The 27,715-nt window shown below is 42.3% G+C and overlaps 1 protein-coding gene across 3 annotated transcripts; it reads right to left on the reverse strand.

The window, feature by feature from the left end:
* Window positions 1-6,390: 6,390 nt before the first annotated feature.
* NCEH1 (neutral cholesterol ester hydrolase 1) lies at window positions 6,391-27,159 on the reverse strand. 3 transcript variants are annotated; one of them, XM_074878518.1, is made up of 5 exons: window positions 27,082-27,159; window positions 17,185-17,413; window positions 15,217-15,286; window positions 12,627-12,798; window positions 6,391-11,207 (listed from the first exon to the last, which is right to left on the reverse strand). In XM_074878518.1, the coding sequence occupies exons 3-5, from the start codon at window positions 15,252-15,254 to the stop codon at window positions 10,590-10,592; spliced, it is 828 nt and encodes a 275-aa protein (XP_074734619.1). In that variant the 5' UTR covers window positions 15,255-15,286; window positions 17,185-17,413; window positions 27,082-27,159; the 3' UTR covers window positions 6,391-10,589. The 3 variants fall into 3 exon arrangements, with proteins under 3 accessions (XP_074734619.1, XP_074734617.1, XP_074734618.1); XM_074878516.1 differs by lacking the exon at window positions 27,082-27,159 and adding an exon at window positions 26,825-27,010; XM_074878517.1 differs by lacking the exon at window positions 27,082-27,159 and adding an exon at window positions 23,034-23,054.
* Between the last annotated feature and the right edge of the window lie 556 nt (window positions 27,160-27,715).

A 27,715-nucleotide genomic window follows, 5' to 3' on the forward strand; every position in this document is an offset into this window, starting at 1 on the left:
TTGCCCAGCTCGACTCATTTCGCTTAATGATTATTGCTCAAGGTGGATCAGAGAGAAAACCTAAATGAAACTTTCTATGCTCAGGGGAAATGAAACTTCAGATAGATAGGATACTTTAAAGCACGTAAAAGTACTCCTTTCCTTAATTGTAAGGGATTTCGTTTTGGCTGGTGGAGTTTGGGTACCTCTAGCAAGGTTTTGCGAAAGAGCATCCTGACTTGCACTAGTTCCTAACATTTCCCAAGATTTCTTTTTAATGGCTTTGTAACAGTGACCTGACCTTTTGTTTACAACGCCTCCAGAAGGGCACGGCAGCTCAGGCTGAGCCAGAAAACAAGCAGGGCATTTCGGCCAGCCTCCTTCCTTATTAGTTATGAGCAGCAGACTTGTTTAATATTTGAAGTGCTCTTTACTGAAAGCACACTGGCTCATTTCTTTTCAAACATTTCAGGGAAACAAACCAAGTGGTGGGGCGGAGCAGAGAAGGGACAGCAGTTCCATGTTCTTCTTTCCTTGGCCGATGAATTTATTGATCTTGCAGAAAGCACCAAGTCTGACAGTTTTCACCTTACCTGTGTTGCAGTTTGCCTATTCAAGAGAGTCTAGTAAAATCCCATTTATGCCCTGTTTGTTTGTTCCAGTTACTGCTGTCCTTGCTCTGGTGTCGGAGGCTCCTTCACCAGCACATTAGATGAAGCAATTATAAATGTGTGAGCAAAAGTTTTAGAATCTGAGTTAGCTGTATCCCTGTTCAAACCTCACAGTGACAAAGCTCAAGAGACACTGGGTGCCCACAGACCCTTACGGCTGGGGCAGTGGTGACCCGCTGCTGGAGTCTTGGGGCTCCCTCTCCATCAGTCATGGGCCCAGAGCTCCTTCGGTCAACATAGGTCTCTTGGTTGGCCACAGCAGACTGTAGTTAAGTCCTAAAACACCAATATGTTGGTTATCTAATGTCTTCCTTACTAAATAGCTGAGTCTCCTCCGCTGCTCTGAGTAGTATAATATTTTCAGAGGACTCTCCACGCTCCCAAGCCTGCAGCAGCTTGGGTGTTGTCAAGAAAAGCGCAAACCTGCTCAGTTAGTGCAAGTGCCAGCTCATGACAGCGTGTTTACGTACTGAAGTCCTTACTTGAATAAATACTGCTGACATTCTGGTGAACTGGTGGATTGTGTGATGCCTTACACAAGCAGGCTATAGAAATCATATAGTTTAAGGGAAACACATGCTGCTGGGTGCCGGGCTAGTTGTGTGTCCTGGCCTTTGGCTGCTCCATCTCCATTTGGGAACAGAAGAGGGGCTCCCCAGGCTGCAAACTGGCTGTTTTGACACAGATCTTTTCCTGCACAATCTTTTCCTGCAAGCCTAAATGAGTAAACGCCCTCATTGTTCTGCCTCATGGTTTATGAAGAGCTGGCACCCATCCAGTGCTGTTCAGGAGGGAAGAGAGAAGTGACCCAAGGGGTGGAATTCCCCACAGCCCTACCTGGGAATCAACAGCAATCCTGCCCTGTCGAGAGCTGGCTCTGCCCATGGGAGAGCTGCTGCTGCTGCCAGGGCTAGTGGAGGCATGAAAGTTCAGCCCAGCTGATCTCCAACCCTTGCTGGTTTTGTTGCTTTTTAAACTTTCCTCTCTCCCCTCAAGTGCTCTTCTTCCTACGCAGTAAAGATCCCCTGGCTCCTGAGACGTTAGTTAGGAATAGGATGATCTATTAACAGAAAAAGCACCTTCTGCTTCAACTTGTTTTGCATCTGGAGAATAAGTGACTGCAAAATTTCGTCATGGATCCTGGCACATATTAGCTTTTAATGATTCCTGTGCCCTGATTGATTTGAAAGTTGAAAGATAGTTGGTTTTGCTTCCAACTCCAGCTCTGGAAACTGAGATTGGGTCAGGCTGAGTTGCTTGGACGCCTGCAAGTGAAGTTTGGTGACTCCTGTCACCAAACACAAAGAGGTGCTGAGTTAACCCTGCTGCCCCTAACTGATTACAGGTTAGTAAACAAGTCTGTTGAGGAAGTTTTAGGAGGAAGAACACCCAGCTGTGTAGGTTCTGCTGGGTTAATATGCAAACAGTAAACGACTTTTCACAGCTCAGGAGATATTGTTCTGGGCAGACACAGGAGAGGTGCCAGGGTAAGAATAAACTCTACTCAGGATAAAGTTACATTTCAAAGTGACACTGAAAAGTGAGTTAAAATTGGGATTTACATTTTGAAATAAAGGGTCAAAGGGATGGGATGGGTGGCTGATGTAAGTAAGTTTATGCATCTACCTCAAGGTGACAGGTTAGCAGACCCTTTTAGAGTTTGCTTAAACTCAGACACTCCCTTGGAAACTCCATCAGGTGAGAAGATCACGAGTCTAAGAAATCAAGATGATGACACTCATCGTGTCCATAGCATCATTTTAGCTTGACTAAAAGGACCATTATAAACCTAGAGTCAGCCTATAATCCTTAATGAAACAGTTCTAGGTTTGTACTATTGCAACATGCACATATATATATGTGTGGGTGTATATATACATATACACACATCTAGTTAATAATAAGCAGTTCCTTAGTGTGTGCTTAACAATATGCATTGACTCAGGCAAAAAGCTTCTGTTTCACCAGCTTCACCATATCGCTCATGGTGAGCCATGCAGTTCCACAGGCCATTTTCACAGTTGTAGCCCTGTCTTTGCTTTTCATGATTCTGCTGTGGAGTTGGACAACACCCAGTGAAGCCTACATCAGTGTCCAAAGAGAGTCCTTACCTACAATATGCCCCATCTGTATGCTAACCACTCTGGGGTTTAACATTAAATACAAATCCACGATGTGATGTCTGATTAATCACCTGAAATCTGAGCAGATCATACAGGACCTGAACTAAGCAGCTGGCTCTTTGTGCTCAAAACCAGGCTTAGACTGTGCCTCCAATGCACTGCAGTGACAGCAAAGTAGCAAATAGTATCTTCCCTCCCTCGACTGTCCACACAGATGACCAAAAGCAGGATCTGAAATGTAATGGTATGATGTTTTGAGAGTCTGGTAAGCTCTGTTCTACTTTTGCAGAGGAAACAGTGATGAAAACTAGGAATGCAAAAGGAAACACAGAAGTTTTTGGAGCTCCAGCACCGGGCGCAGCCTGTGACCCCCTTGCACTCAGCCTCTCTAACTGCGGCAGGGAGGTGAGACAGCATTTCTGACTCCTGCCTTTGTGTGCTTTTCAGCATGGGCTTTTTTGGGGGAGGAAAAAACCCCTTGTAAGTACACACACTCATACTAAATGTACGCTGCTGCTTTGGTGCACCTTTCTTACTTTGCAGTGTTTCACAACCCACGGCACATTTGCATGGCAGGGATGGAAGCACTGGAGCAGATATGTAACAGCAGCTAATGCAGTGAAGAGTGTGTGCATGTGCCCGGATGGTGAAAAACATCAAAGGTAACTCAACTGGTCGCTAAAATAACCCAAACCTCAACTGCTGACTATGCCAAGTAACATTGACTTCCATAGGCCCCTGAGTAGAGCATCGGGGCTGCTTTGCCAGTGGGGCTCTTGGAAAGGGCCTCTCCTCCCAGCATCAGGAGCAGGGTACACAAGCCCTGTAAAAAATCACCTTTTTCTTACAATGAGTTGTCTTATGTACCATTAAAAGAGCGGAAATACCAGGCACAAGGGCAGAAATAGCCCCATTTCTCCAGGTATTACCCCTGGAAGTTGAAATGCAACCATTTCCAGGGGCACTCACAGCCCTCCATAGATTTTTGGAGATGTTGCTGTACCTCCATGCATCCCTCACTGACAAAGCCAGATGTGTAGGAAGGCAATGGGGATAGTCCTGAAAAGACAAGCCCTCCACGACCACATCGCCATGCTCTCGGCACAGCGAGGCAGCCTTCCCCTCGCTACACTCCTTCACTCTTTCAGATCTGCAGACTAGAAACATGCACAGGCACCTACAGCAAGACCTGAATAACTGCATACACCCCAACCGGTTTGCAAAATCTGAACTAATAGCAGCTAGATTGGCTGAAAAAAATCCTTATGGTGTGCCAAGGACTGAAAGTGATTCATGCTGAGGAATGGTTCTGAGGTTGGGTTTTTTTTGCAAGAAGTCTAAGTAATTTCCCATTAGCATGCCTTGTCCTTGCGTGAATTCACAAGTCAGGGGGTGTGTTGCCACAAATGTTTTGGTGCAGCTCCCGCGGTAACGCTTTCGGTTTTATAGTGTGTTTTTAGAAACCTGCTGGACCTTTTCAAACGAGCGTTTGTTTTAAATGCTCCCTCTGCTGGCTATAGTGCGAGTTATTATATTTTAATTAAAAACCTCAGACTAAAATTCGATTGGAATGAAATTACTAGATTGACAGTAAAAATTCTCTTTCTTTAGCCCTCCACTATTCTCTGAATCCTACATCTCGATGACACTGCATGTACTGCACCTGCCCTGGTATTGGCACAGTGTTTGTGGAAGAGGTAGTTTTCTATAATGCCAATTATTATTATTGCTTTAAATCTCTTAACATAAAATATATTCTCTCCTTTAACAAAATCCACCTTTCCTATATCCCTAGACTGTCTTATGATAGGAAGTGCTGTGGTTTTAGAGATTCTGCTTCAGAAAAGAACAAGTGGTTGTGATGGAAATATTTAGCATTCTCTTGCTTATATAAAGTCAGAAAGTGTTATTTAAAATATAGTTTCTGTAAAAACAGTTTTAAAGGAGCGATTGCAGGGTTTCTTTTTTGTTTTCTTCTGCCTGTCTTCCTGTTGAACAGTTGATAAACACTTTAAAATGCTGTAGAAAATCATTGTGAAAAATTACTAAATTTATGTTAGGGATAAAACTTAAGTCTTGTATTAATGATGTGCTGCCAACTATTTAAACAGAATTTACAAAAGAAATAAATGCCATTGAATTAGCGCCAAAAAAAAGTGGAATTAAGAGCAAGGAGAAATGTGTGCTTCCCTGGGGAACAAAATAAAACATGGTCCAGCTCCAAACAGTTTTCTAAGTGTGAGGCAAGGAGCAGCGCCCAGCCAGAAGGGATGCAGGTGACAGGTGGGATTTCTGGATGCAGAGGCACCAGGCTGTGTGGGCTGTCGAGCCATGGGGTGGAGGGACACCTGGGTCACAGCCCCAACATGCACCCACTGCTGCTCAGGTCCCGCCAGTGAGGGTAGGAGGTGGGAAACAGGGTGCTGCAATGGGAACAGGGAAACGCAGCTCCAGCACCGCTGAGGCATCCAGTGCAATCAGAGATGCACTTGGCACCAGGCTCGGCCTCCAAGCGTGTCTCTCCCATGAGTTTTGACATGTCAGCCAGCCCCATGTGGATGTCTCATACTCAACAGCACCATAGTTCTGCAAAAAAAAAACGTGTGCTGTATCTATGGCAGATTAACACTGGAATTAAGATGACTCACATACTGATCTAATGCCATTTGAAGGTGCTGCTGAGGATTTTGTGCCAGACACTTTGTCAGTCCTGGGGTGGCAGCTCAGTGCAGCACAGACGGCAACAGTCCTTCAGTGGGTGCTGGCTGTGCATCCTCCCGCAGCAGCACCCAGCCTGTGATGATGTGCACGGCTGCACCCAGCCGTGGGAGGCACGGCCCTGGCATTGCCAAGCCTTGCACAGCCAGACTTCTTACTAAATCTACGAAAACATGACTGGAAAAAAATGTTCTATGAATCTCAGCCTGGTTTTAATGCATTCAATTTAGTGCAAGCAGGCCTATGACTCCTGCTGACTTAAAAATAGGCTTATAAGTCCTTTGAAGCTTTTTTCCCCAGCACTTTTTTTTCATCAGGAGAAAAGCTTTATATTTTGTGAAAGCCACTGGACCCTGCTGGACAAAATGGCAAACCCCCACATTAGGATATTTCAAAAGTAATGCTGCTATGACCACTAATAAATGAGAGAGCAGGGGAAGAAACTGGGTAACGGTTCAGAAAGAAAGAATGTGAAAGGAAGGCAAATAGGAATGAAAAAGGAACTAGGACTTTCACTGGCTAAAACAGATTTAAAACATATACATAATCTATAAGGATATAAAAATGCATTTATAGATCAGACTAGAGAACACAAGTCTAGCTCTCTGTCTTGAAAGAGAAGAACAGCACTAGTGCAGGTATTGTGTACTATTCAACACCAGCAGACGTGGTCACCATAAATCATTTGATTATGAAGTAAGAGGAGGTCACCCTCGCAGCCCACAGACACACAGACAAGGTTTCCTGCCTTGAAAACAACCACCTTGGCTTTGGTTCAGCATTTCTTCAGGAACTCTGAGGTCTCCCGTTTTGTGTCACCGACCTCTGCTAAGTGAAAACTCAGATTGGAAATGTTGTACATCAGAAAATAAAACCAGTGGTCCTAGGACAAAAAAAAATTACAGATATGTTTCACTTTATTTATTTGTTCTTCATTTTGATAGCACATCTCAATCACACTTGCTAATTAGATCTTACAAGATCTTTCCCCCTGCGCTGGGAAAGAGGCAAAAAATGGTCATGCATAAGACATTGAATGCATTCACATCAAGTATGTTGTACTTTGGGGTTTTGAACATCATAAATAAGAGAACATTAAATCAGCTGGTTTGGGTTTTTTTGACATCATTGTTACAGATCATAGCAGCTTAAAAGGTTTAACACAGGTTAACCCACTTCTAATATTTTTATTTGAAAAAGTTTCTAATAAAGTTTGTTAAGAGATTAAAAAAGTAGAGGCCCAAACACTACAAAATAACGTTTTAAAGATAAAGCATTTCTTTTTAGTTTGTGGGGCTTAAAACTCACAATGGCCTTTCTGCTTAGGTCAGGGATGCGATTTTTAAATTACTTGCATGAAGGTTAAGAAATTTATGCACCATGAAACATCTTTAAATGGGTCTGGGTTTTCAGAAATGCCGAACACCCATTCTTTAAGAGGTCCTAAGCCAGGGAGACAAAACCTTCATTTATTCCTGCGAATATTGGCCAAAATTCTGGGGACCTGCTAATATAGTTCTGAGGTCTGTGACAGTAGGATACAAATGACTATAGGTTCTGTTATGTGAGTTTTGGTTGGGTTTTTTTTAAGCTTACATTGGAATGCTTTGATGGCCATCAGGAACAAGATATTCTTGCAATGGATAGATAAAGTCTAATTGTAGGAGGGGAAAAACAAAAGCTATCTACAAAAAGTAGCTAGCCATACTCATTGATATAATGAAAAGACAAACTTACGGAGTATCTTCTTTTAGAAGACTGACTTTTTACTATGGACAGGTGAAATATTGTTACAAATACTTGATCTGATCCTACAGCATGCAAAGTGCCCTAAACTGCTTTGGGAAATAACCAAGGAATGAAGGCGCTAGGTACGCCCGAGGACACACTTCAGGAGACTAAAGGAGACACTTTCGGACTAAACACATGAACAAATTGAAGTGTTGTAACATGCATTAATCTTAATCTCTTGCTAGCAGGCATCAGCTTTCTGTAACCATGCCTGCCAGCCTGGTTGAGCTCTCAGCTGAGTTAGTGCTCTGCTGCTGGGAGCTTGCAGCAGCTCAGCTGGAAACAACCCAAAACTTTCAACTTTGGGCACGGGAACTGCATGCAAAGGAGAACAAAGGAAAAGTAGGAGGAAAGCTTAGTTTGGACTAACACTTACTCCAAGGTCTACACTGAATTTTAATCAAGTGTCTTGTGCGGCTATATACTAAAAGGTTTTTTTACAGCTGAAACTCAGACCTCTTTTTATATGTTATAGGATCCATCACACATCTTTGCAGCTATCACGTACTTAAACCATATAGCTGCATGATAAAAGTAGTCAAGATATTTTGACAGAACTAGTTAATACTGTAACATCTCATCCAAGTTGTGCTGCGATCTTGGATGTCGCGTCAAGCTGGTGATGACTTAGTAAACACATTCAGTCCAGTTATATACTTACTAGAATTTCTTGTGCCAAGACTTTAATGTGCTTCAGTGCATGAAGGAAATTTACAGCCAACTCCATGAATATATATTCCAGCTCTCCATTTCATTTCAGTTAAAAAAACCAGCAGCAATTATATTATAGCTTCACAGCAGATATTTATAACTTTGCTATAAACAAATGCTGATCTAAAGCTTTGCAGACAGCTCTCAGACAAACTTAATTATTACAGAATTTATAGGAATATTAACCACTTTTTTCCCAGTACTACAGTTACTGCTATCTTTTAAAGATAGCAGGTGGATATAAATTACATATTTTCTGACATGGGTCTACTCTTTAAGTGGGAAAGCCAGGAAGAAGCCTGTTGTTTCAACTCAGTTTAACGATATTTTTTGACTCTAAGGCATGGTCTAAAGTCAAGTAAATGGAGCTGTTTCCATACAGTGGAAAGGATGCTGGAGCAGACCCTTCTTCAAGATTAGTAATTTGTCTTTAGAATGGACATAACTTTGGTTGCTGTCTATTTTAAGGGTAAATTATATCTACTGAAGTTGTGTTTATGGGGGACAGGAGGAAACAGTGTTTAAATTAAGAAAAAAAGTCTGAAGTATTCTACAGCATTAGTTGGATATCTTGACCAAAATTTATCCTGATTCAGACTGTCACTTGGCTGCTCTAATTCCACCAAGTCTTTGTAATGATCTAAATGGAAGAACAATCTGACCACTGTTGAAAAAGCTTTGGCTTGTGACCTCCGTGTGAACCTATGCCCAGAAATGAGTTTTAGCCTGCATGACTGAGCCTACATCGAGGCCTTGTCTCATTAATAGCTTTTCTTAATACATACAACCACATTAACAACATGATGTTTCTAGGAAGCAATGATTCAGCAAAGCCATTCTCTCTTATTTAATTTAAATACCAGTGAAAGTGGCCTGGTCTGTATATATTTTAAATGACAGATGGCAGTTTGATCTACCAGTACCTCTTTTTTTTTTTTTTTTTAAAGAACTTTTCAGAATCCTGCCATAAGAAAACCTCTAATGAAACTGCCTTTGTCATAATCTCCCAACAGCCAAGAAGCCTCACCTTATGGTACTTTGACAGGAGCGAGGACAGAGATGACCTAACTGCCCAGGAGGACCCGCAGCCTAGCAGCACCACCCGTCATGGGGCACAATCCTTGGAGCCAGCTATTAGAGAAGGATGGAAAATCAAGAGCTACGGGAGCTGTTCAGTGCCTACCAGCCACCATCACATCCCTGCACTTCACCAACAACTGTGAATTCCGTTTCACAGCTCCTTTGTGAGGTAGGAAAATACCACTCCCTCTCTTGCAGAAGAAGAAAGTGAGGCATAAGGAGATTAAGTTGTTCTCCCACAGAAAGTCTGTGGTAAAGCTGAGGATTAATTTAATCCACTAGTTTAGTCATGGGTCAGCCATTCTCTCCTCTTTCCCTAGAGACACTGGGCTTTTGACATAACCTTCATTTCTGCAAGCCATAAACATCCTGGGCAATATACACTGTCACAAGTGGTTTTGCTTCCCTGTCCTGCAGTGAGATCATCTTACCTAGTGTTTTGCATTAGTCTACAAGATAGACAAAGTTTAGCTGCAAAATTCAGATTTAAATCTTGTGTATAGATGAGAGCCCACTTCTGTTTGCTTGCTTCCCTCCTTCCAGGAAGCATGAAATATAATAAACACTACAAGCACAAAATAAAAGCCAATGAACAAAAACTTCTACTATTAATTACAAACATTAGTGCAAACCACACAGCAGATTATTTTTAGTAAGCTCAGTATTTTCTGTAAGGGGGTCATACAACTGAGGCTTTAGCCAAATAAGTAGTCAGCTTTGAAGTTCGCTCACATAAACAACCTGGATTCTGCCGCTACACATATTTTATTCCACATACTTGTATGTATGCTATAATACTTGTTATTGAAAATATATTTAGTCCTGTGCTTTTATAAAATATAAATAACTAAAAGGCAATAAAGGCCAAATTCCAAAGCTGAATTACATGTTTGGGTAAGACTTGTCTGGCATCATCTTAACTGCCTAGAAGAGCTTGCCTTTTTTTTTTTTAAAAAAAAAAAAAGTAAACGAGCCATTTGTCTGTGTGTCTAAAAGCCAACACCTAAATCCATGCTTGACATTCAAATGCATGGCTCTGCTGTCAAAGATGAGAGTGCTCACACTTTCTTTGACATCAACCGCTCACCACTGTTGAAACCTGGCTCCCATTTTTACATATTCAGATGTAGATGTAGGTGGTTGGCTTTACCTCACATCATTTGAAAACTGAGGCCTTTGTGCCTAATTAAGAGTCAAAGCTTGAAAGCTGCAGTCAGTTAAGAATGCTACAGGAATGCTGATCTCCCTGCTCAACATTGTTTATGCTTGGCAATAGTCATCTGAAAGAAGGTGGAAAAAAAAATAATCAAAGTTTGAAAAAGTATTTCTCAAAATGCTTTGCTGGGCAAGGCCAATCAAGCTAGTGAATGCTGTAGTTAGTGGTGTGTAACTCCCGGCAGCTGCAGCTGAAGGGATGAAGTCAGAATTTGGAAAAGTGCACTTTTTCATTGTTTGCTCTTTAACAAGAACAGAAACCAGAGTTGCACACCCTGTGACTTCTAGAGAGACTCTCTCTTCAGAGGTTTTCATCCAGCCATTTTATATAGCTGTTCCTGGTCTGAATGCCCGCAGAGAAATCAGTAGGCCAAATGGTGAATATCATACAGCCATGAAAGCAGTCATCAAAGTGATCGAGCGTGACTTCCACGCCGGCGTGCTCCAAGCGCTTGGCGTACATCACCCCGTCATCTCGCAGGACATCGTTCTCACAGGTCAGGATGTAAGTCTTTGGCTGCAGCTGCAGAGTTTCATTTTCTGCAAGGAGTGGGACTGCTCGTACATCAAGCAGCGCTGGTATCTCCTGGATGATTTCAGCCTTGCCTGTGGTTTGTATTACAGGCTTGTAGTTCTTTTTGAACGATGAAGGCAGTAGAGATGTCCAGTTCAGACGTCCTCTGAAAGAGAGAGCTTGGCCAACATCAAGAGCAGTGTGGTTGTTAATCACCAGCGAGTGAGCCAAGTCATAATTACCGTTGAAATAATCTATCCAATAGTTGATCATGACATAACGAGGAAGGACGGGCATATTCATGTTCTGCTGATAAGAAGGTGTATTGAAGTCAAATGCCTGAAGGACTGGATAAATTAAGGCCTGCAGTTTCGGTCTGATGGTCAAATGCTCATCTTTGCTAAGCTGTAAAAAAACCCCAGATTATAAAGAAAATAAACATTACAAGACCAACCTAGAACTTCATACAAGCAACCATTCATTTGACAATTTTTAGTCTGAATTCTGCTCTTATGCAGATAATGTTGCTCTTTTGTCTGAAATATTAGCAGCCTGAACTACTACTTCTCTTGTAAGGATGGCCATTCAGGCAGACCCGGTACCTTGTCTCCAACAGAAATCAGTGGCAGAAATTTACTGAAGGGAGTAAGTAAAAAAGAAATGTGTAAAGTGGCATTTCTCTAACACAGTGCCCAGTTTAACAACTGGCAGCCGAGGGACTTCCTGAATCAAAGGAGCTAGTCTTGCTTTTAACAGCTCTTCATGGATTTTTCTTCCATGAATTTATCTAATTGTTTTTCAGCAAATGCAAATTGCTGACGTCCACAGTTTTCTCTAGCAAAGGCTCACCACGTGAAGAAGCACCTCTCTGTGTTTCACCTGGCCCTGCCATCTGCATTTGATTTGAGCCTACCAATTATACATTAGGTGCCCCCTAATTCTTTTATTGGAAGAATCAGCAAACACTTGTTTTGCTTCATCTTCTACACAAGATACACAGTTCTCCACCACATCTCATCTTGCTTTAAAAGAATTATGCATCAGGAAAATGAATTAGGAATGCTTTTTCCAAAACATGGTAGTATCATGTTTATCAGTCCTCAATATTGAGACTTTTAGTGTAATTGTCTCTTATTAATTTTTTCACCCTAATTCAATATTGCAAGGTTGTCATGATAATTAGTTGTCTGGACATGGTATCAGCTTTCTTATCACCAATGGTTATGGCAATACAAAAAAGCTAATATTTCACTCAACCATGAAAAATATTATTAGTTGCCCCAGGCTGCCTTTAAAATCTTTACTAGATTAAATTCAGATTACATTTAAACTGCAGATACACAAAAGAAATTTCCTTAAAATTACAAACTGCTACAGGAAGACAATTTAACAGAGGAGTTAAGCTTCATTTATTGTAAATTTTGTCCTTCATTTGTATTTGAAAGAAATAAAAACATATTTTCAGAGACAAGCATCTAAAAATAGGAAGCTAAATTGATAAACTACAAATGTACCTAGTTACCTACTTAGAAAAATAAGTAATTCACCCAGCAAAAGGGGTAAAAAAAGTCATTTTGCTACTTGCTCTTAAAATCTGGCCCATAACAACTCGTAACTGTAGTAAGACATTGCAAGCAATGTGATTCATATTGTGACTGACTCATTTTTCTTCTGTAAAGTGACTAGATGCTGGCTTTCTACCATTCTGTCTTTAGGGTTGGCACATCACCTTGTGATGATGCAGCACAAAGAATCTGTCAACCTATACGCATCATTGAATTAGGGACTGTCGTAGTGTAACACATAACAGACACTGGATATTACCTGCTGACACACAGCAGCTGCCAAATTTCCTCCTGCGCTATCGCCAGAAATTGCAATTCGACTTGGGTCAACTGAATACTCAGCTAAGACATCAGCCTGCAAAAAATGCTTAGTAGCACGAAGAGCATCATGGAATTGCTCAGGGAAGCACACCTCTGGTACCAGCCTGTATCTACAAAGAAAAGAGATGAGAGACAATTATTACTGTCAATGTACCTCTCTTTCAGGATTAATAGGTGGTATCAGGTATTCCTTAATGGCAAATAACTATTTCATTAGGATAAATATTACAGGAAAAATATGAGGTGTGTAATACTTATGTAAGACTTAATCTTATAATTAATGCTCTAATTCTGAAAGATTAATATGAACCTACTAGATATGAATAATACCAAGACAGTATAAAATTATGCAGCACTTTCCTAGGATTTCCCAATAGAGGACTTCATCATACATTGTAAAAATGAATGAATATTTAAAACACCTCGGCAAGGGAGTCATTACAATCAGGCTGGTTTTGATCCAAATCCACACCTTAACTAGTACAAGGGAGTGTAAGTCATATACGCCCAAGAGATTTCACTGAGCCAAACACCTAAGCAGTTCTGTTTCCCAAATTTTTACCTATGCTCAGGAGACAATGCACCTTACTATACCTCTGTGCCAGGAAATGAACCACAGCCGTGAAGTGAATACTAGTTTGCTCCAATGCAACAGATTCAGTAACTCCTCTCCTTTATTGCAGAGAGGAGCAGGAATATACCCATTGCACAGGTGGAGAGACTGAGGCACAGAGAGAGAAAACAATCTGCCCAGGAAGAACCAACAGCTGAGTCCCATTCATGAGATTTTCTCAGTTTCTAAATAACAGTGCAGGAGAAGTCTGTTCATATTTACTGAATAATTTGTAATCTAAGAGTTGTTACTAGGCCTTATGGTAAAAAGCACATCCTCTGTTTGTAGCTTTTCAAACAACAGATTTTACGTATTGTCAGTAGAGCTGAGCACAACAAGCAAAACAAAATCCAGTTTTCTGATTCAAAACATTTTCTTCAGAATCTTAAGCTAAAAAAAGTTTCACGTGCAGAATAAAATTTAAACTTCGGTTACATGAAAAGTGTTTCAAACTCCAAATCTGACCTGCTTTCAGAAAGCAATCTATATATTGCATCAGCTACAAAGAATATGAAAGAGTCCTCTGGGAACTCCTTGCAAAACTGCGTAACAGACTGTGCATTTATCATGAAAGCGAGACGTGCAATTAAACCAATAAGAAATCTAATTAGTCTTCACTAATTGAGTACAAACGCCTTGACTGAAAGATATAATGGCTAAGGAGAAGAGGTAAACAATAACTCAGAGAAACAGGCAGAATTATACCACCATAAATCAGAAGAGGAATAATAAGGACCTTTTCAATAGTGTGATCACTGCTCATCCAGAATAACCAACAGCTGCTTTTTTATTTTTCATTGTTTCTACTAATAAACAACAAAGAAGTAAAAAAAAAAGCGACCCTTTAAAGTACGCTATAAGTAGCGAATGAGTAACATCAACTCCATATAATTAAGTTGCAATTAGATCACAGAGTTTGGTATGTAATCAACTGCAGGTGGGAAACTTGAGTAGTTTTATCAAGTAATTGCGTTTGCGAAAGAAAATATTGAAGTTGACAATAAGGATGGGAAAAGTACCAATCAAGTTGGAGTCATTTAAGTAATGTAGTTAGCTAGTTGAGAGGTTTGTTTACCTTGCAATTGTTCAGGGAGTTAAAAAAAGCAGCCCTGCTTCTCTGTTGTCTGGCACCCTGGCAGTCCTCTGCTCTTGAGTGGAGTACAAGGCTTAAATGAGATGACTGAAACAGTAGGAGATTGTGAAAGCAGCAGGAAACTGCCAGACTTCACAGTATATTCTGGTTAATGAGCAGGGGTAAAATGATTTCATAATTTTTATGTTGCAGACCCTTGCTCAACATGACTTAGAAACTGTGGTTTATAGACAGACTTCAGGGAAGGTGTCTATATATAGATATATTTTTAATATTGTATATACAAAAATATATATACAAAAATATATACCTTGCAGCAGTGGGAGTGGCCACTGAGGATGGGAAAAGTCCCTCTTGCTACATGAGGAGGCATAGAGATGGGGTTCAGCCTTCCTTCAGGTATATGTCATGTCCAAATGTGTTTGGTTTTTTTATTAGATTATTTTTAAGTTCACAAGTATTTACAGAATCGTAAGTTGGCACTTGAGTGATCTCAGGTTTTAGCTGCATTCCTTACATGCAGATACAATTGCAAGATGCACTAACATTTGCATTTCAGTATTTGTCCAACTGAATTCAGTGCTTCTTTCCTTTCCCACATTTCTGCCTTCTAAAACAACCTCTAAAATAACCAGAAATCCAAATGAATTTTTGATACCATTTCAATGTTGTAATTTTAAGGGATAAAAATATCAGACTGGTAGAGAATTATTGTCCAAGTTAAAGCCTTATATGGAAGCCAGTAACAAGGGAAAAGCTAAAAGAACTACGTTACATATTTCTAATACCTTAAAATTACTTGATCAGTTTTAGATTACTCACTCAACTGAGACAACTACAGCATTGAGAGATTCGGCCATGATTCTGCAGAGATTGTTATAAAGGCTTGTTCCTGGAATGAAAGGACATGGTGTTAGGGACATACAAGTCCATTTATGTCAATTTTTACAAAGCCATATGTAAGCCTTCTCAGAAAATGTAAAGACATGATACAAATATAAGCAAAGTAAATGAGATCAGCTTGCAATAAAGTGCCAAATACATATTGTAGCAGAAGGACCATAATTCACGCCTTGAGAAGTCCTGCAGTTTAATGCTTTCTTTCTCGTCTGTTTCTTGGTGACTTGGGGCATGTCATTTCATCCACGTATCACAATTCTCTCGGTTGGGCAAAATTTAAGGTACCCAGTGACTTGGGGACATTAGCATCCAGAGACAGTTATCACTGTATGAGTCACTGCTTGTTGTTCATTTTATTATAGCGTGTATTGCTTAGATTCAGATGAGTTTCCCTATTAACGTCAACTGAACTACTACTCATTTAAGGGAGGATTAACCACAGCTATCGTATTTATCAATGATTTTCTTTAATTTTATTCCTTTCCAGTTACTTAATCGCCGGTTCCTGGTATTATAAAATACACTAAGACACTAAGCATTTTCTAAAGTATCTAGTCTTAGAATTTAATATTTAGCTGTAACATTTGTGCCATTAACTTCTGCATCTTGGACTCAAGGATAGCATCTGACATAGCTGAATTATAGTCATCTGAACAAAGCGCAGTAATTTAATATAAACTTTTTGCACAACAAGAGTCATAGGCAAACTGTTACACAACAAATGAGGTGGACAGGATGCTAACAAACATTCCTTAGGCAGGCCTAAGAAAACCCAACTCGAAGCATAATTCCTCTGTATAAAGAGGGGCAAAATTTTTAACTGCTATAGGACTGCAGGACAAAGAGACTGGGATTTCCAAAGGCACGTGAAGGACGTATTTTAAAATTATTTAGGAACCAAAATCTCACTTAAATCACAGTGTAAGTGATTTACACATGCATAGTCCAAATACAATCAATATAGTGTTTGTTTTGGAACACTTCAGAAAACCCCATTAATGTTCTTTTTCTATAGATGAAGCCACAGAATGCATCAGGGCTGTGTGGACTTCATGATGTCATGGGAGCAATGGGGAAGGAAAAGGGGGAAAACTCCTATTAGATCTGGATCTTGGAGAAGCCATGAGAACCACATGCCCTTTCTCCTCCCGAGGCTTTTCTCCTCCTGTACAATGTGGAAGGATGAGTGGTTAGCTTATCATTGTCTATAGCTGTACATTCTTTCTCTGATGATGTTTATGGCTTCCAAGTTAACTGGACTAAATAGCATTAATTTTCAAGGTAATTTCTGCCAGTGGTGCAGTGGTCCCCTAAGGGAGGGGACCAGACCACAGGACAGTAACCTGCCTCTACCCATTTCCTTCCTTACCCTGCCCACTGTCTGTGATCAGCAGCATGTATTCCCAAGTATGTGCTATTGGAGATCCAAACATCAGCAACACTGTTACATGCAGTGTTGGCCAGCTCACTTTTCTGCTAATTATTGCCTGAAAACAGGGCAAAACCCTTACACATAGTCACTGGATCCTGATCACCAAGGACTGACTTTTGCACATGACCACAGAAAATGGGGGACTGGCCCAAACAGCCCACCCAGACATCCCAGGAATTTAAACAATAAGCTATTTTGTCCTCTCAGGATGTAACAAAATTAACCTTTTGGTCCTTTTACAGCTCATGTGCACATAAGATATGCATTTTTGCAGTGTGTTCACAATACTTTCCTCCCCTCTCTCCTTACAGCTGATCTACCAGAGTGGAGACAGTTACTACTGAATTCAGGTCCATCTTAGCAAAACTTATCATCCCTGGCAGGAAAAACAGCTTTTGGCTTCTCCTGTTAGGAGAAAACCAGACCAGCATCCTATTTAATTACTGGCAGACACATACTTGCACTTGCCAGGGCCCAGCCCCCTCCGTGGATGTAAACAACACTGCGCTTGAGCCTTTCATCTCGCTTCGCAGGAGGTTCAAATACTCTGACTTCCACACCGTCGAAAACAGCATCTGTGATGTTAATGTCTTCGGAGGAGACAGACTTCAGCTTGTCAAAAGTACAAATCAAATAATTCAGAATTATCAAGTGATGGCTGAGTCTCAGATAGTGAATCAGGTGACACTAGGGAAAAAAATAAAAAGAAGAAAAAAGGAGATTTCTGTTACTTCAGAGCATATCATACGATACCGCATTGATGTTTAATGCAACTGTCTTCAAAGGGCAAGTCCTATATGAAAACGAATATAGATCCTTAGAATATTCACTGGAAAATGAATGATTATCAAAGACCTCTAATGTTTTTAAAGCTGTATTAAAACAAAACGCTGTCCATAAAAGATTCTCTGTTGTCAAAATACATCAAACCATAAGCACTACGTGGATCAAGACAACTGCGAATGAGCACTCAGATCCTTGCCCTTGAAAGACACCTCGGAAAGGAGAGGAACCTCACCAGTACATTCCACTACAGGACTTGTGACGCTCCTCACACCGGTGCCAGCAGAGGGCAATACCACACAGGCAAAGTTTTTGTGGTGGTAAGGTATCAAAAATGTAAAGTATTTCTCTTGTTCCACCTCAAAGCATAAATCTTTCCTCTTCTGAACTAAGAAAGTTCAAGGATTGCAAAGAAATTTGAAAACGGGAATGGTCTTAAAGGAATATAGTGGTTGTTTATTGGCCTGTCCTGTATTTACCTGCTGAATTGGGAAAGATCTGAAACACTATCCAAGAACCATGGCAGGTTAGTGATATTTTTTCCAACCCCAGAGACTAAAGCATGTTACTTTTTTTGTGGGGGTAAAACACTATGGAAATGAAGAATGATCTGATCTTTCTGTCCCCTTATGGTAGAAGGAGAGATATTTTTTCCCCCTTTGGCTATCCAGGATTTTTATTTTTCATGTTTACTTTTTAACCTTTGCCCTGAATAGATTAAAAACCTGTTTCTCTCAGCAAACAGTACTGGGATCCAAGGCACTCCTCCAGCTTAACTGGTCATGACCTGCTCCCCACGTATGACCTGCACACTATTTGTAGTGCATACTTGTTCCTGTTCCCTAGATGGTGCAGAAGGGGTGGCAAAAGGTGAGCCAAAGGACTGCAGGGACTACAACATCCAGACTGGCCATTAAAAAGAAAAAGTAGGGAGGATCTTTACCCTTTTGCAAAGTTAATCTCTGGCCTAGTGATGAAGGCTAGAAATTGGATAATCAGCTACGCCTTTTGTACAACTTCCTCAGTCAAGGCAATGGAGTTGGGAGGTAATATTAATACATATACCTAATGTACACCTATAGGACAACTACCATAAGGAAACCTGTGACCTGTGACCTTTTATTTTATGTACAGGTACCAATACTTGGAATAAGAGATGTACTGTTAGGTGCCACAGGGCTTATCTACACACGACCACTTAACTGTTTTAATTCTGCTAGTACCACTAGTGCAGCGCAAACCTGCTAGTATGAGTTAAAGATGCTGACACCTGAGAGAGCGGGGTCACCCAGGTACTGGTCTAACTGCATTCATGTTGTGAAGAACGAATAGTTGCCATAGCTTAACCTGTACCAAAACTAAGTGGAAACCAAGTCTGGTTCCTTGTGATGGACATTGTTTTGCAAATAAAGAGTTTCCGAGCTCCTTCTGGTTTCTATTATCTGTTCACAAGGACAGCTATTTCATTTTCTTGACTTGGGGTTTTTTACCATACTTCTGCAGTACCATTTTCACAGCCACTTTCAGTGCCAAAATTCAGCTTCTCTGCCAGGAGTGCCTGCTCACAGCGAAGGAAGGGCTAACAGAGGCAAACACACACCTCCGGAGGAAAAGCAAATTTTGAAGCATTCAGCAGTATCCATGCCAAAGAAGACTTGTCTCCTTATGTCTACAGCCCCAGCTCCTTACATGTGACTGTCATCAGTTTGAATGTAAAAAAAAAAGTGAAATATTGGCTTTCAGTCAGGTGCTGTATAGAAAAGGCCCCGCACAGTCCCACTTCCACTGCAAATTGCTGTACAAAAAAGACAAGCTTTGATATTTTTCCCCCAAAAATCTATGCCAAATACAGTGGGCTGCTATGTGAGTGGGGAGAGGAATCCACTTCCAAAACAAGAATTTACAAAAATTACTTCCTTTTCTTGCTTTAGCTTGTGGTAATGTCACCCTGCTGAGGTAGTTTGGTGGGAATCCAAATTTTAAAATGTTTGCTGCTTTTTGGATGGAATATCATTTCTTTATACTGCAAGGCTTTTCTCTGGGAGAAGAAACACAAAGTATCCACCCGGCAGGAAGAAATGCTGAATTCACAAGGCTGTTTGTATCTCTGAATTTCAAATCATGCTTTTCTCCCACTGTTACTTGAGAATTCCCAAAGGAGAACCCCGTTTGAGTTTGAAATCTGAAGAGCAATACATCTCTTCATAATTGGGCACACAATTTGCTGGGCTGCCACTGATGTAACTAACCAAAGATCTGATCCTCCCTCTGCCCCATGGAGGTTCCCAGGGAAGGTAACCACTGGGAAGCAATTTTAGAAATACTGCGGGGAAAAACAATGTTTTTGTAGATTTTTTTAGCCTGACTGTGCTGCAACAGATGTCTCATTTTAGTTTTCTCGCACTTTAGTTCACATTCGTTGTAGACGAGATTACCACATGTTCCCTGGAATCAGAAATGTTTTATTTTCAAGGCTAGTTAGTGTTGTTTACTGAGAAGTGTTTTGCTCTGTTCTTAACCTGCAGATGGCCACGGTGCTCTGCAGTTTAATCATACGCTTTCATGCCTTTTTTTTTTTCCCCTTTAATAGACCACTCCTCTTTCCGAGAATCCAAAAACCTGGAAGAGTTGCTTTGTACATCAGGGCAAAAAAGCAACAGTCCTAATTTTTTTGTTAAGCATAGGCAGGTTTTTTGCCAAGCAGTTATCAGATTCCTTGTAAGTATATCAATCTAATCAGCCTATGTGGTAGGGCTATTTGTAAGGCATCAGGATTGCACTTTTTGCTGGCAATGAGCTAGTCTCGTCCAAAGCTCTTGCAAATAAAATTCTTACATTTTTTTTCTCTCTAAATAAGTATTTAAAATAGATATATAATTTATTATCGCTCTGTAATATAACTACTGGCAGAAGAAGATGTGTTTAATGTTTGGATAACTCTCTTCCAGGACTGTGTTGCCACTCAAAGGGAAGACCTGACCATCCTGTCGGCTGTGCTTCCCTGGCATGCTTCTTGCGTTAGAACTAACGAACACAAAGATTCAGAGCACAACCTTGCTGCACTAGCTCAGTATGAACCCAGCAACACCAGAGAAACAATATCAAACTTCAGCCAGATGCCCAAGTTACAAGGCAGGATGGAGGGAGTGAGGGAAAGGAGGGGACCAGCCCTTTTGGCAGCAGTCCACAGCTGGATCACCTTAAATCCATTATAAAACTGTATCCAGTCATCTCATGTGAGCAATAATTGGTTTGATCTTTGCTGGTATTCATTATTTTTACCACTCTTCCTGCAATAACATGCAGGACTGTTGCAGGCTAGCAAATATAGCAGTTAAATATATTTGGGAATTACATGTGTGTGTATATGCATGTGGAAGAGAAGAAACAGTGACGTTCTCTGGTGAAAAAGGAGAGAAGACAGTGCTGTAACAATAAAGGCTAGTAAAAAGGAAGAGAAAGCAAAAGGACAAGGGGGAAATTAAAAGACTACAGAAAAAAGCAGAGACAAATTCACAGAAAAGAGGAGATACCATAAAGATGAAAGCCCTGTGGGCAATTAGCCCAGAATTGCTGTGCCAGTCCCAGGCACAGCACATCACTCAGTCTGGGTCACAGCCACAAGTCTTCCCATGTAATGACTGTTTTTATGCATCCATCTGAATAAACACTTTTGTTTTCTGAACAGGTAACTCTGGGGAAACGTGGCTGGTGAACTGCACGGCGTTATGGGCTGGACTGAGTAATGGGCTGACACACCGCAAGTGCTCCGCTGCTGGGAAGTGGGGCAGGGCTGGATGAGCAGGAGGACCCCAGGAGAGGAGAGCTAGACAGGCTAGTGAGGCAAATGTGAGTATTTTGCTGGCATTTGAGCCAATTCAGCAAATAACCACTGTGGACGTATTACAGTAGCCCTACTGACAATCTAGTGCTCATTTTGGATTGCAGCTTTTCATTTTGGGGCCGTTGGCTCCCTGTGACCCATGGCTGCCTTGGCAGCAGTGTGATTTATGCTCACACTGTAATGCTTCCCAGCTCTCCAACAAGTCAGGCAAAGCAACCACTACAGCCAGCATCTCCTTCTCTCTTACCAGGACATCCCCGTAACAGGGTTTTTCAGGTAGGGACAACCCACGGACCCCCTAGAGACTAAACTGTTCAAGACTGCCACCTTCTTCCTGGTAAATTCTTTGGTGAGGGGTACCAGGTATTGAAAAATTTAATTGATGTAGGAGAAAATTCTCAATAAATGAAGAAAGGAGTCAGGGTTGTGATAAAAAGCAGACAGAATGAACAAAGTGCTGCTCTAGAGAGGCACCATTACTTCACCTTTAATCACCAACATCTGTCCCTAAACTATCATGAGTCTTCTATTGGCTCCTCAGCTGGTAATTTCATGAAGAATCCCAAATGCTCACTGCTATCATGCTTACATCCCTCATGGACCTGTACTCTGTATTAGTCATGCATTCTGTTTTACAAAAAAAAAATCCAAGAGAGTTTTTCTGTTGCTAATGTCTATTAACCTCTAACAGTACTCAGCACATTATGATGCTTTGTCCTCATATGACTTCCATAGCTGACACTGTCCAGCTTCACATCTCTGACCTTTAGCCACGAAATTATTGCAACAGGTCGCATTCAGACGGTACACAAAGGCAGCGTGCCTCTGAAGCCAAGCTGAAGGCATCAGCTGCTTCCTCTGCTGCGTTTGCAGCTGGTCAGACCCAAGGTCCTGCACTGACCTTTCAGGCCTAAGCAGGATTGGGAACTAAGGAAACAGCTAAGGCTCTTTTTTCATACAACACTACTCAGGACTAAGCCAAATCTCACTCAAGACTCAAATGAGTAATGATGCTGGAACTGGGCAACTGAACCGTCTGAGACTAAACTTCCTACCTTAAAAGATGCAGAAACTATTGTCAGTTCTGGCATCACTTTGCAAAACACATTTCTGTAACATTAGAATCCAAAACACCAACTACAATATTTGTAGTCAGTAACAGAGATTAGTGAAAAATAAACAGGATCAGCTCCCCATTTAGCTCTGTGCAGAACAGATTGCTTTGTGTGCATTTCAGGCAGTTTATCCTGTTTAAAGGTGAATGTCTATTTTCTTTTATTTTACAGAAATGTTTCTTAATGCAGGTGCATTATTGCCCAGTAAAGAACATATATTTTTAACCATGTTATATAAAGACAGTCCTCAAAGACAAGTGCTCTTAGTTTTATGAATTGCCTTTAGAACTCAAAAGAAACCAAGACGACGCTTTCACAGTTTACTAATTAGAAGCAGAAACTATATTACATTTTAATGTCAGGTTTTGTGCACATACCTATTCACCCATGATGATCTGTTTCTATACCAGATAGAGACAAAAGTTCTCTGCTACTGCGAAAAGCATGGTTCAGTTTCTGCTCGGGTGCCACTGCTGTGAGACCTACCCACCACAACTAACCACCTGGTTTACTGTAAACCAATTCCAAGGCCGTGTTCTTACATGCAAAAACATCAACAACTTACTTGGCTGGCTACAACTGGTTTACATTTGGCCAGAAGTCATAGTCTGAAATACATGGGTAGATAGATGTTAAAGTGTTAGAAAGAACTGATGACTGTTTTCTCTAATCCTGAATGTTGATGTCCCATGTCCTAGATTTTATTCTGAAAGCAAGGGAGTGGCAGAGAAGCATGAAGGAATCGCTTTGCTAATAAGGACAAATAGGAGGATAGTTTTCCCCCTATACAGCTGGCTACCTTCTTCCATGTACATCTATCTGATGGCCTCTACACCAACCCATCTGTCCTTCCAAATTTCTATAACAGCTGTCCCAGTTCAAAAAAAATCCTTTCTTCCTTGCCACGCACCAGAATAGCAAGTATCTTGACAGTGGTGTTCAGAAATAACTTATTTCAAAGGGCTTATTAGAGAAACATATGCTGCTCTCTTTACTCTGATAAGGTAGAGTGATTGGGGGGAAGAAGTGAAAAACATCTGTATCAATCCCACTGTTAACAGCAGAATTATGAAATGCTGCTTTAGACAATTCTTAAAACATACCAAGTATTGTTTATACCTGTGGTTTAATCTATGGCTCATTCTCATAACTATGTGGTTGTTCAAATTTCAGTGAAGCCAAGTTCTGACGTACCTGTACACATATGTATGTACATAATTTTTCATTTCTGATTTAAAATTCTGTTTTACAGTTTTCTGTAAAAATGTTACCACGTCCCCTCTTTGGGACAGGTAAGAGTGGCAAATTTCTTTCATTCTCAATTAAGCACTTTCACATCAATTCATTAATATGATTAAAGTCTAAGTTTCTCTGTTTTCATTTGGGGGCAGCAGAGGGCATTAAAGAGGGCACAGGAATAACTGAAAACCCAGCTCAGGTTCCAGCTCTGCCACTGGAATTTTTGTGACCTCAGATAAGGTACTTCATCTCTTCCTATCTTTGTTCCGTTCAAATTAAGATTAGGGTAACAGTATTGGCCCCCTTCTGTAGTATGTTTTGAAACCTACTCATAGAAACTGTTCTATAAGCATTACACATTTTTTTAACCTGTGATTACACTTGAGTGTTTGTTGAAGTGTTGCACGGTGAGCCAGGACACTGAGTCAGTCCCAAGCTTGTAAAAAAACTGGTAGCTGACTGGGACAAAACTCTGCATCAAAAGGTAAAGCCTCATCATTAGTATGCTGAAAGCCAATGACAGCCTTATTATGTTTTATTGGTAGCGATTATTGATGCACCAAGAAAACAAACACATTATCCCTAACAAGAAATTGACACGCTTAATTGTCAGTCTTCACAAATCTATTTCAAAATAAACAAAAGACAACCACTTGTATTTGGAGCACATAAAGTTTGATTCATGCTCTTGGAAAAAGGGATTATAGTACATTTCAGAGATTTTAAAATCAGAAATGTACTTCTGCTATCAAACCTACACAGGAAAGTAATAAATAGCAAGCTGAAAATACATTCAGAAGTGGGTGAAAGTTCACATTTAGAGAAATGTTAAACCATTTGGTCTTGCAATAGCTGGTAGAAGAAGAAAGGGGAAGCTCAGCTCTACAAAAGAACATACTCTTTATTTTACATACACACACAAGCTGTCTACCAAAGCAAATACTGAAGTTGAACTTTTACAATCCTAGCTTCAGTTTACACAGTTCCTTCTCAATGGTAGGTATTTATTCCTGACTTTGTTCTGTCTCTCAGTGTTGGAAAGACTTCTGAACACTTGGAAAGCACCTTCTCTTTCTCTAGAAAGGAATGCCCCAAGGCTTACCTATTGTGTCATTCTTTTATGCTTCACTTACTCCTTCCTTTGGTTTGTAAGCTATGTTACAGGAACTGTTACTTGTTTAGTAATTTTTCTCACTATAGAAGTTCGTATTTCTAAGGCCGGAGATGTAAATGACTAAGAAATGACCACTTCCCCCTCATAGATACTTCCCCACTCCAGAGAGCAGGGACAGATGTGGGTATCTTAGACCTGTCTGCCAGTTTGCTCCAGCTGCCACTCGGGCAGGCTCTGTCCTGCCACTTCCTCTTGGGATTATGACATTTAGAATATCCCAAAAGAGAAACCCTTCAGCCTCCAAGCTAGAGGCACCAGAATTCAACTGATATGCCCAACATACCCCATAAACAAGCTGAATATGTACATAAGCCAATAGCAATATACATATATATAGTCACAGTCATATGATTTTCTAAAGATAGGTCTCCTTCAGCTAGAGGTTATGGCCTGGATTCAGGTGTTCCTGGCTGAACTGTGAGGATATTTTGCAGGCAGCATGCTGGGGGGGGATCATGGCCCTTCTGTCCATACTTATTGGTGAATTTGGTCAAGCTCAGCACTTGCTGTTCAGTTACTTAACAACATGGAGCAAGTGAACATCAAGCCATTGATTTTCCTGAAGAATGAAGCTATTGTAGGCCATGTTTGCATAATTTTCATAGCAGACATGTGGGAGGGTATGCAAGCAATCAGATTTTATCATTTCATCCTGGAGATATGCTTTGATTCAGCGATACATTTGGACCAGGAGAAGATGCCCCAGTGGCTGAGATGAGTGGTCTGTCTGTTCCCAGACTGTCTCCAACAGTGGCAGCCAGAGAAGCTATTCAGGCAGAATACACAAGTCTGGACGCTGTGTGGTCCACTCTCCTCTTGCTTCCCAGCATCCACAATTACTGTGTCAGGAACATAGAAGGTACATTCCCATCTAGTCCTTCTGGTATCCATTTATGGGCCCTCTGTCCATTAGTTCATAGAATCCCTTTCGGAATATGTTGATACTCTCATCCACTCAAGGTACAAGTTTTTGTACATTTCAGAACCAACTCCGTAAACTGAAATGCTGCTAGGAAATTAAAAAAAAGAACAACAACACACTACCACAAATTTCACATAGGTAATACCTTACATTGGACCTGACCATGACTTGTAAAAGTCCTTGTAAAAGAGCAGACCATCCTAGAGGAAAATAAAAGTTCACAGCTAAAGCAATTATCAGAAAGTTTGTGATTGCTGATCTGTTCCATGTCAGCTTAAAAACAGTGGCAGAAAATGAGGGAGACATCATGAAGTGACATAACTTTCATGTGTGCCTTCTGACAAAATTAAGCATTCAGAGAGTTTTGTTTAGTAATACTATTCCAAGTCAAGGTAGTTTAATATCTGAAAGAGCCTCCCTAAGTCTTCTTTCCCTAAGGCATACTTAATCTATTAGCATAAAAACCATTACTCTTTTTTTTTTTTTTTTTTTGACCAGGAGCCTGCAAATTGGAAACCAGACTGAGCCACTGCTAATCACATCCGCACCGTGAAACCCAGAGGGTAAGACTGGATGCCGGCTTTACTAAACTGCGTGATCGGGACGAGACCCGGGGCAGCCTGGGGTGACCCTGCCCGCTGTCCCGTCCCCCCCCCGGCGGGCAGTGCGTCACACCTGAATCCGGCTCCCTTCTCTCCTCCTGGATGCGAGAACGACCCGGTTCACCGGAGACCGGCCCCGGCCCGCCCCAGACGCGGGTGTCCGCGCTGCTGGCGTCCCCCCCATCTCGGCTTTAGGTACAAATTGTGGCTCTCGGGAGGGGCCGGGTCCCCCCTCGGGCTCCGGGGACCCGGCACCGGCCCGGCAACGCTGCGCGGGTCCCCGAGGCGCGGCTCCTCTGGGGCGGCCGCCGCTTCCAGCCGCCTCCGGGGCCGGGAGCGCGACCCGAGCCCGGCGGGTGTGTGTGGGGGGCCCTGTCCGCCTGCCCAGAGCCGGGCCCGGGGCCGTAACGCCGCCTTACCGTCTGCTGCACCGCCCGGAAGGTGGCATCCAGCAGCATCAGCTTCCAGGGCTCCGACACGGTGCCGGGCAGCGGCAGGTACACGTAGTAGGCGGATAGGGCGGCCAGCGCCGGCAGCAGCACCCAGGCGGCCCGCATCGCCCCCCCGCCACCCCGCGGTGCGCGGGGCCGCCTCGCCGCAGCTCCCCGCGGGGAGCGCACCGCCCCAGGGCCGGCCTCCCCCCCTCGCCCCCCTCAGAGGAAGTCCCAGCGTTTACCGTCCCCGGCCGGCTGTGTGCAGCGGCGGCCTTATCTGCGCCTCGCCTCCGCGCCCGCGCAGCGCCGCCCCGCCCGGCGCGGGGCCCGCCCGCTGTGGAGGCCGCTCCGCGGAGCTCGGGCGGGGGACGCTTGGCAGCCGCCGCCTCTTCCCCTGAGGAAAGCGGCGGCCGGGGGTCGGCGGGCTGCGGCCCCTCGGGGGAAGGGGCCGTGCCCGGCCTCGCCCCGCCGACCCACGCGAGGCCGCCTCGCCCGTGGGCTGACAGAGCTCCTCGGCCGCGCCCGGACACCCACCTCTGCGGCTCCCTCCTTCCGACCCCCCTCGCCCACAGCCGGGTCCGCAGCCCCTGGCCCAGCTGGCTGAAGCGTGGGTGCGGTTCCATGGAGGCAGACCCACGGCGACCCCCGCCCCAGACCCCATTGTTTGGGGGTGTCACGGCAGCAGACGGGCTCGGCGGCAGCTCCGTGTTGGGGCACAGTTTGTCCGTCTGCCCTTGGCCCGGGGGCTGCGACGAGGAGCAGTTCCAGACAACCCGGGAGGATCCCGGATCCGGCGTGTTTCCACGAGAAACACCCTTATTTTAGCCGAAGAAATCATATTGATCCCCATTTTAACGCATCACAAAACAATTCCAG

The sequence above is a fragment of the Strix uralensis genome, chromosome 9 (assembly GCF_047716275.1).
Source record: "Strix uralensis isolate ZFMK-TIS-50842 chromosome 9, bStrUra1, whole genome shotgun sequence".
In the NCBI taxonomy this organism is placed as follows: domain Eukaryota; kingdom Metazoa; phylum Chordata; class Aves; order Strigiformes; family Strigidae; genus Strix; species Strix uralensis.

Bases quoted from the DNA above. Each gene is read 5' to 3' on its own strand.
- NCEH1 (XM_074878516.1), bottom strand. From the start codon at position 26,962: ATGCGGGCCGCCTGGGTGCTGCTGCCGGCGCTGGCCGCCCTATCCGCC. The intron at 12,799-15,216 runs GTGAGTAATCTA...TTTTCTTTGTAG, and splicing joins GCTGTAGTTGTCTCAGTTGA to ATACAGGCTGGTACCAGAGG. The intron at 11,208-12,626 runs GTAATATCCAGT...GTTTTTTTACAG, and splicing joins CAGCTGCTGTGTGTCAGCAG to CTTAGCAAAGATGAGCATTT.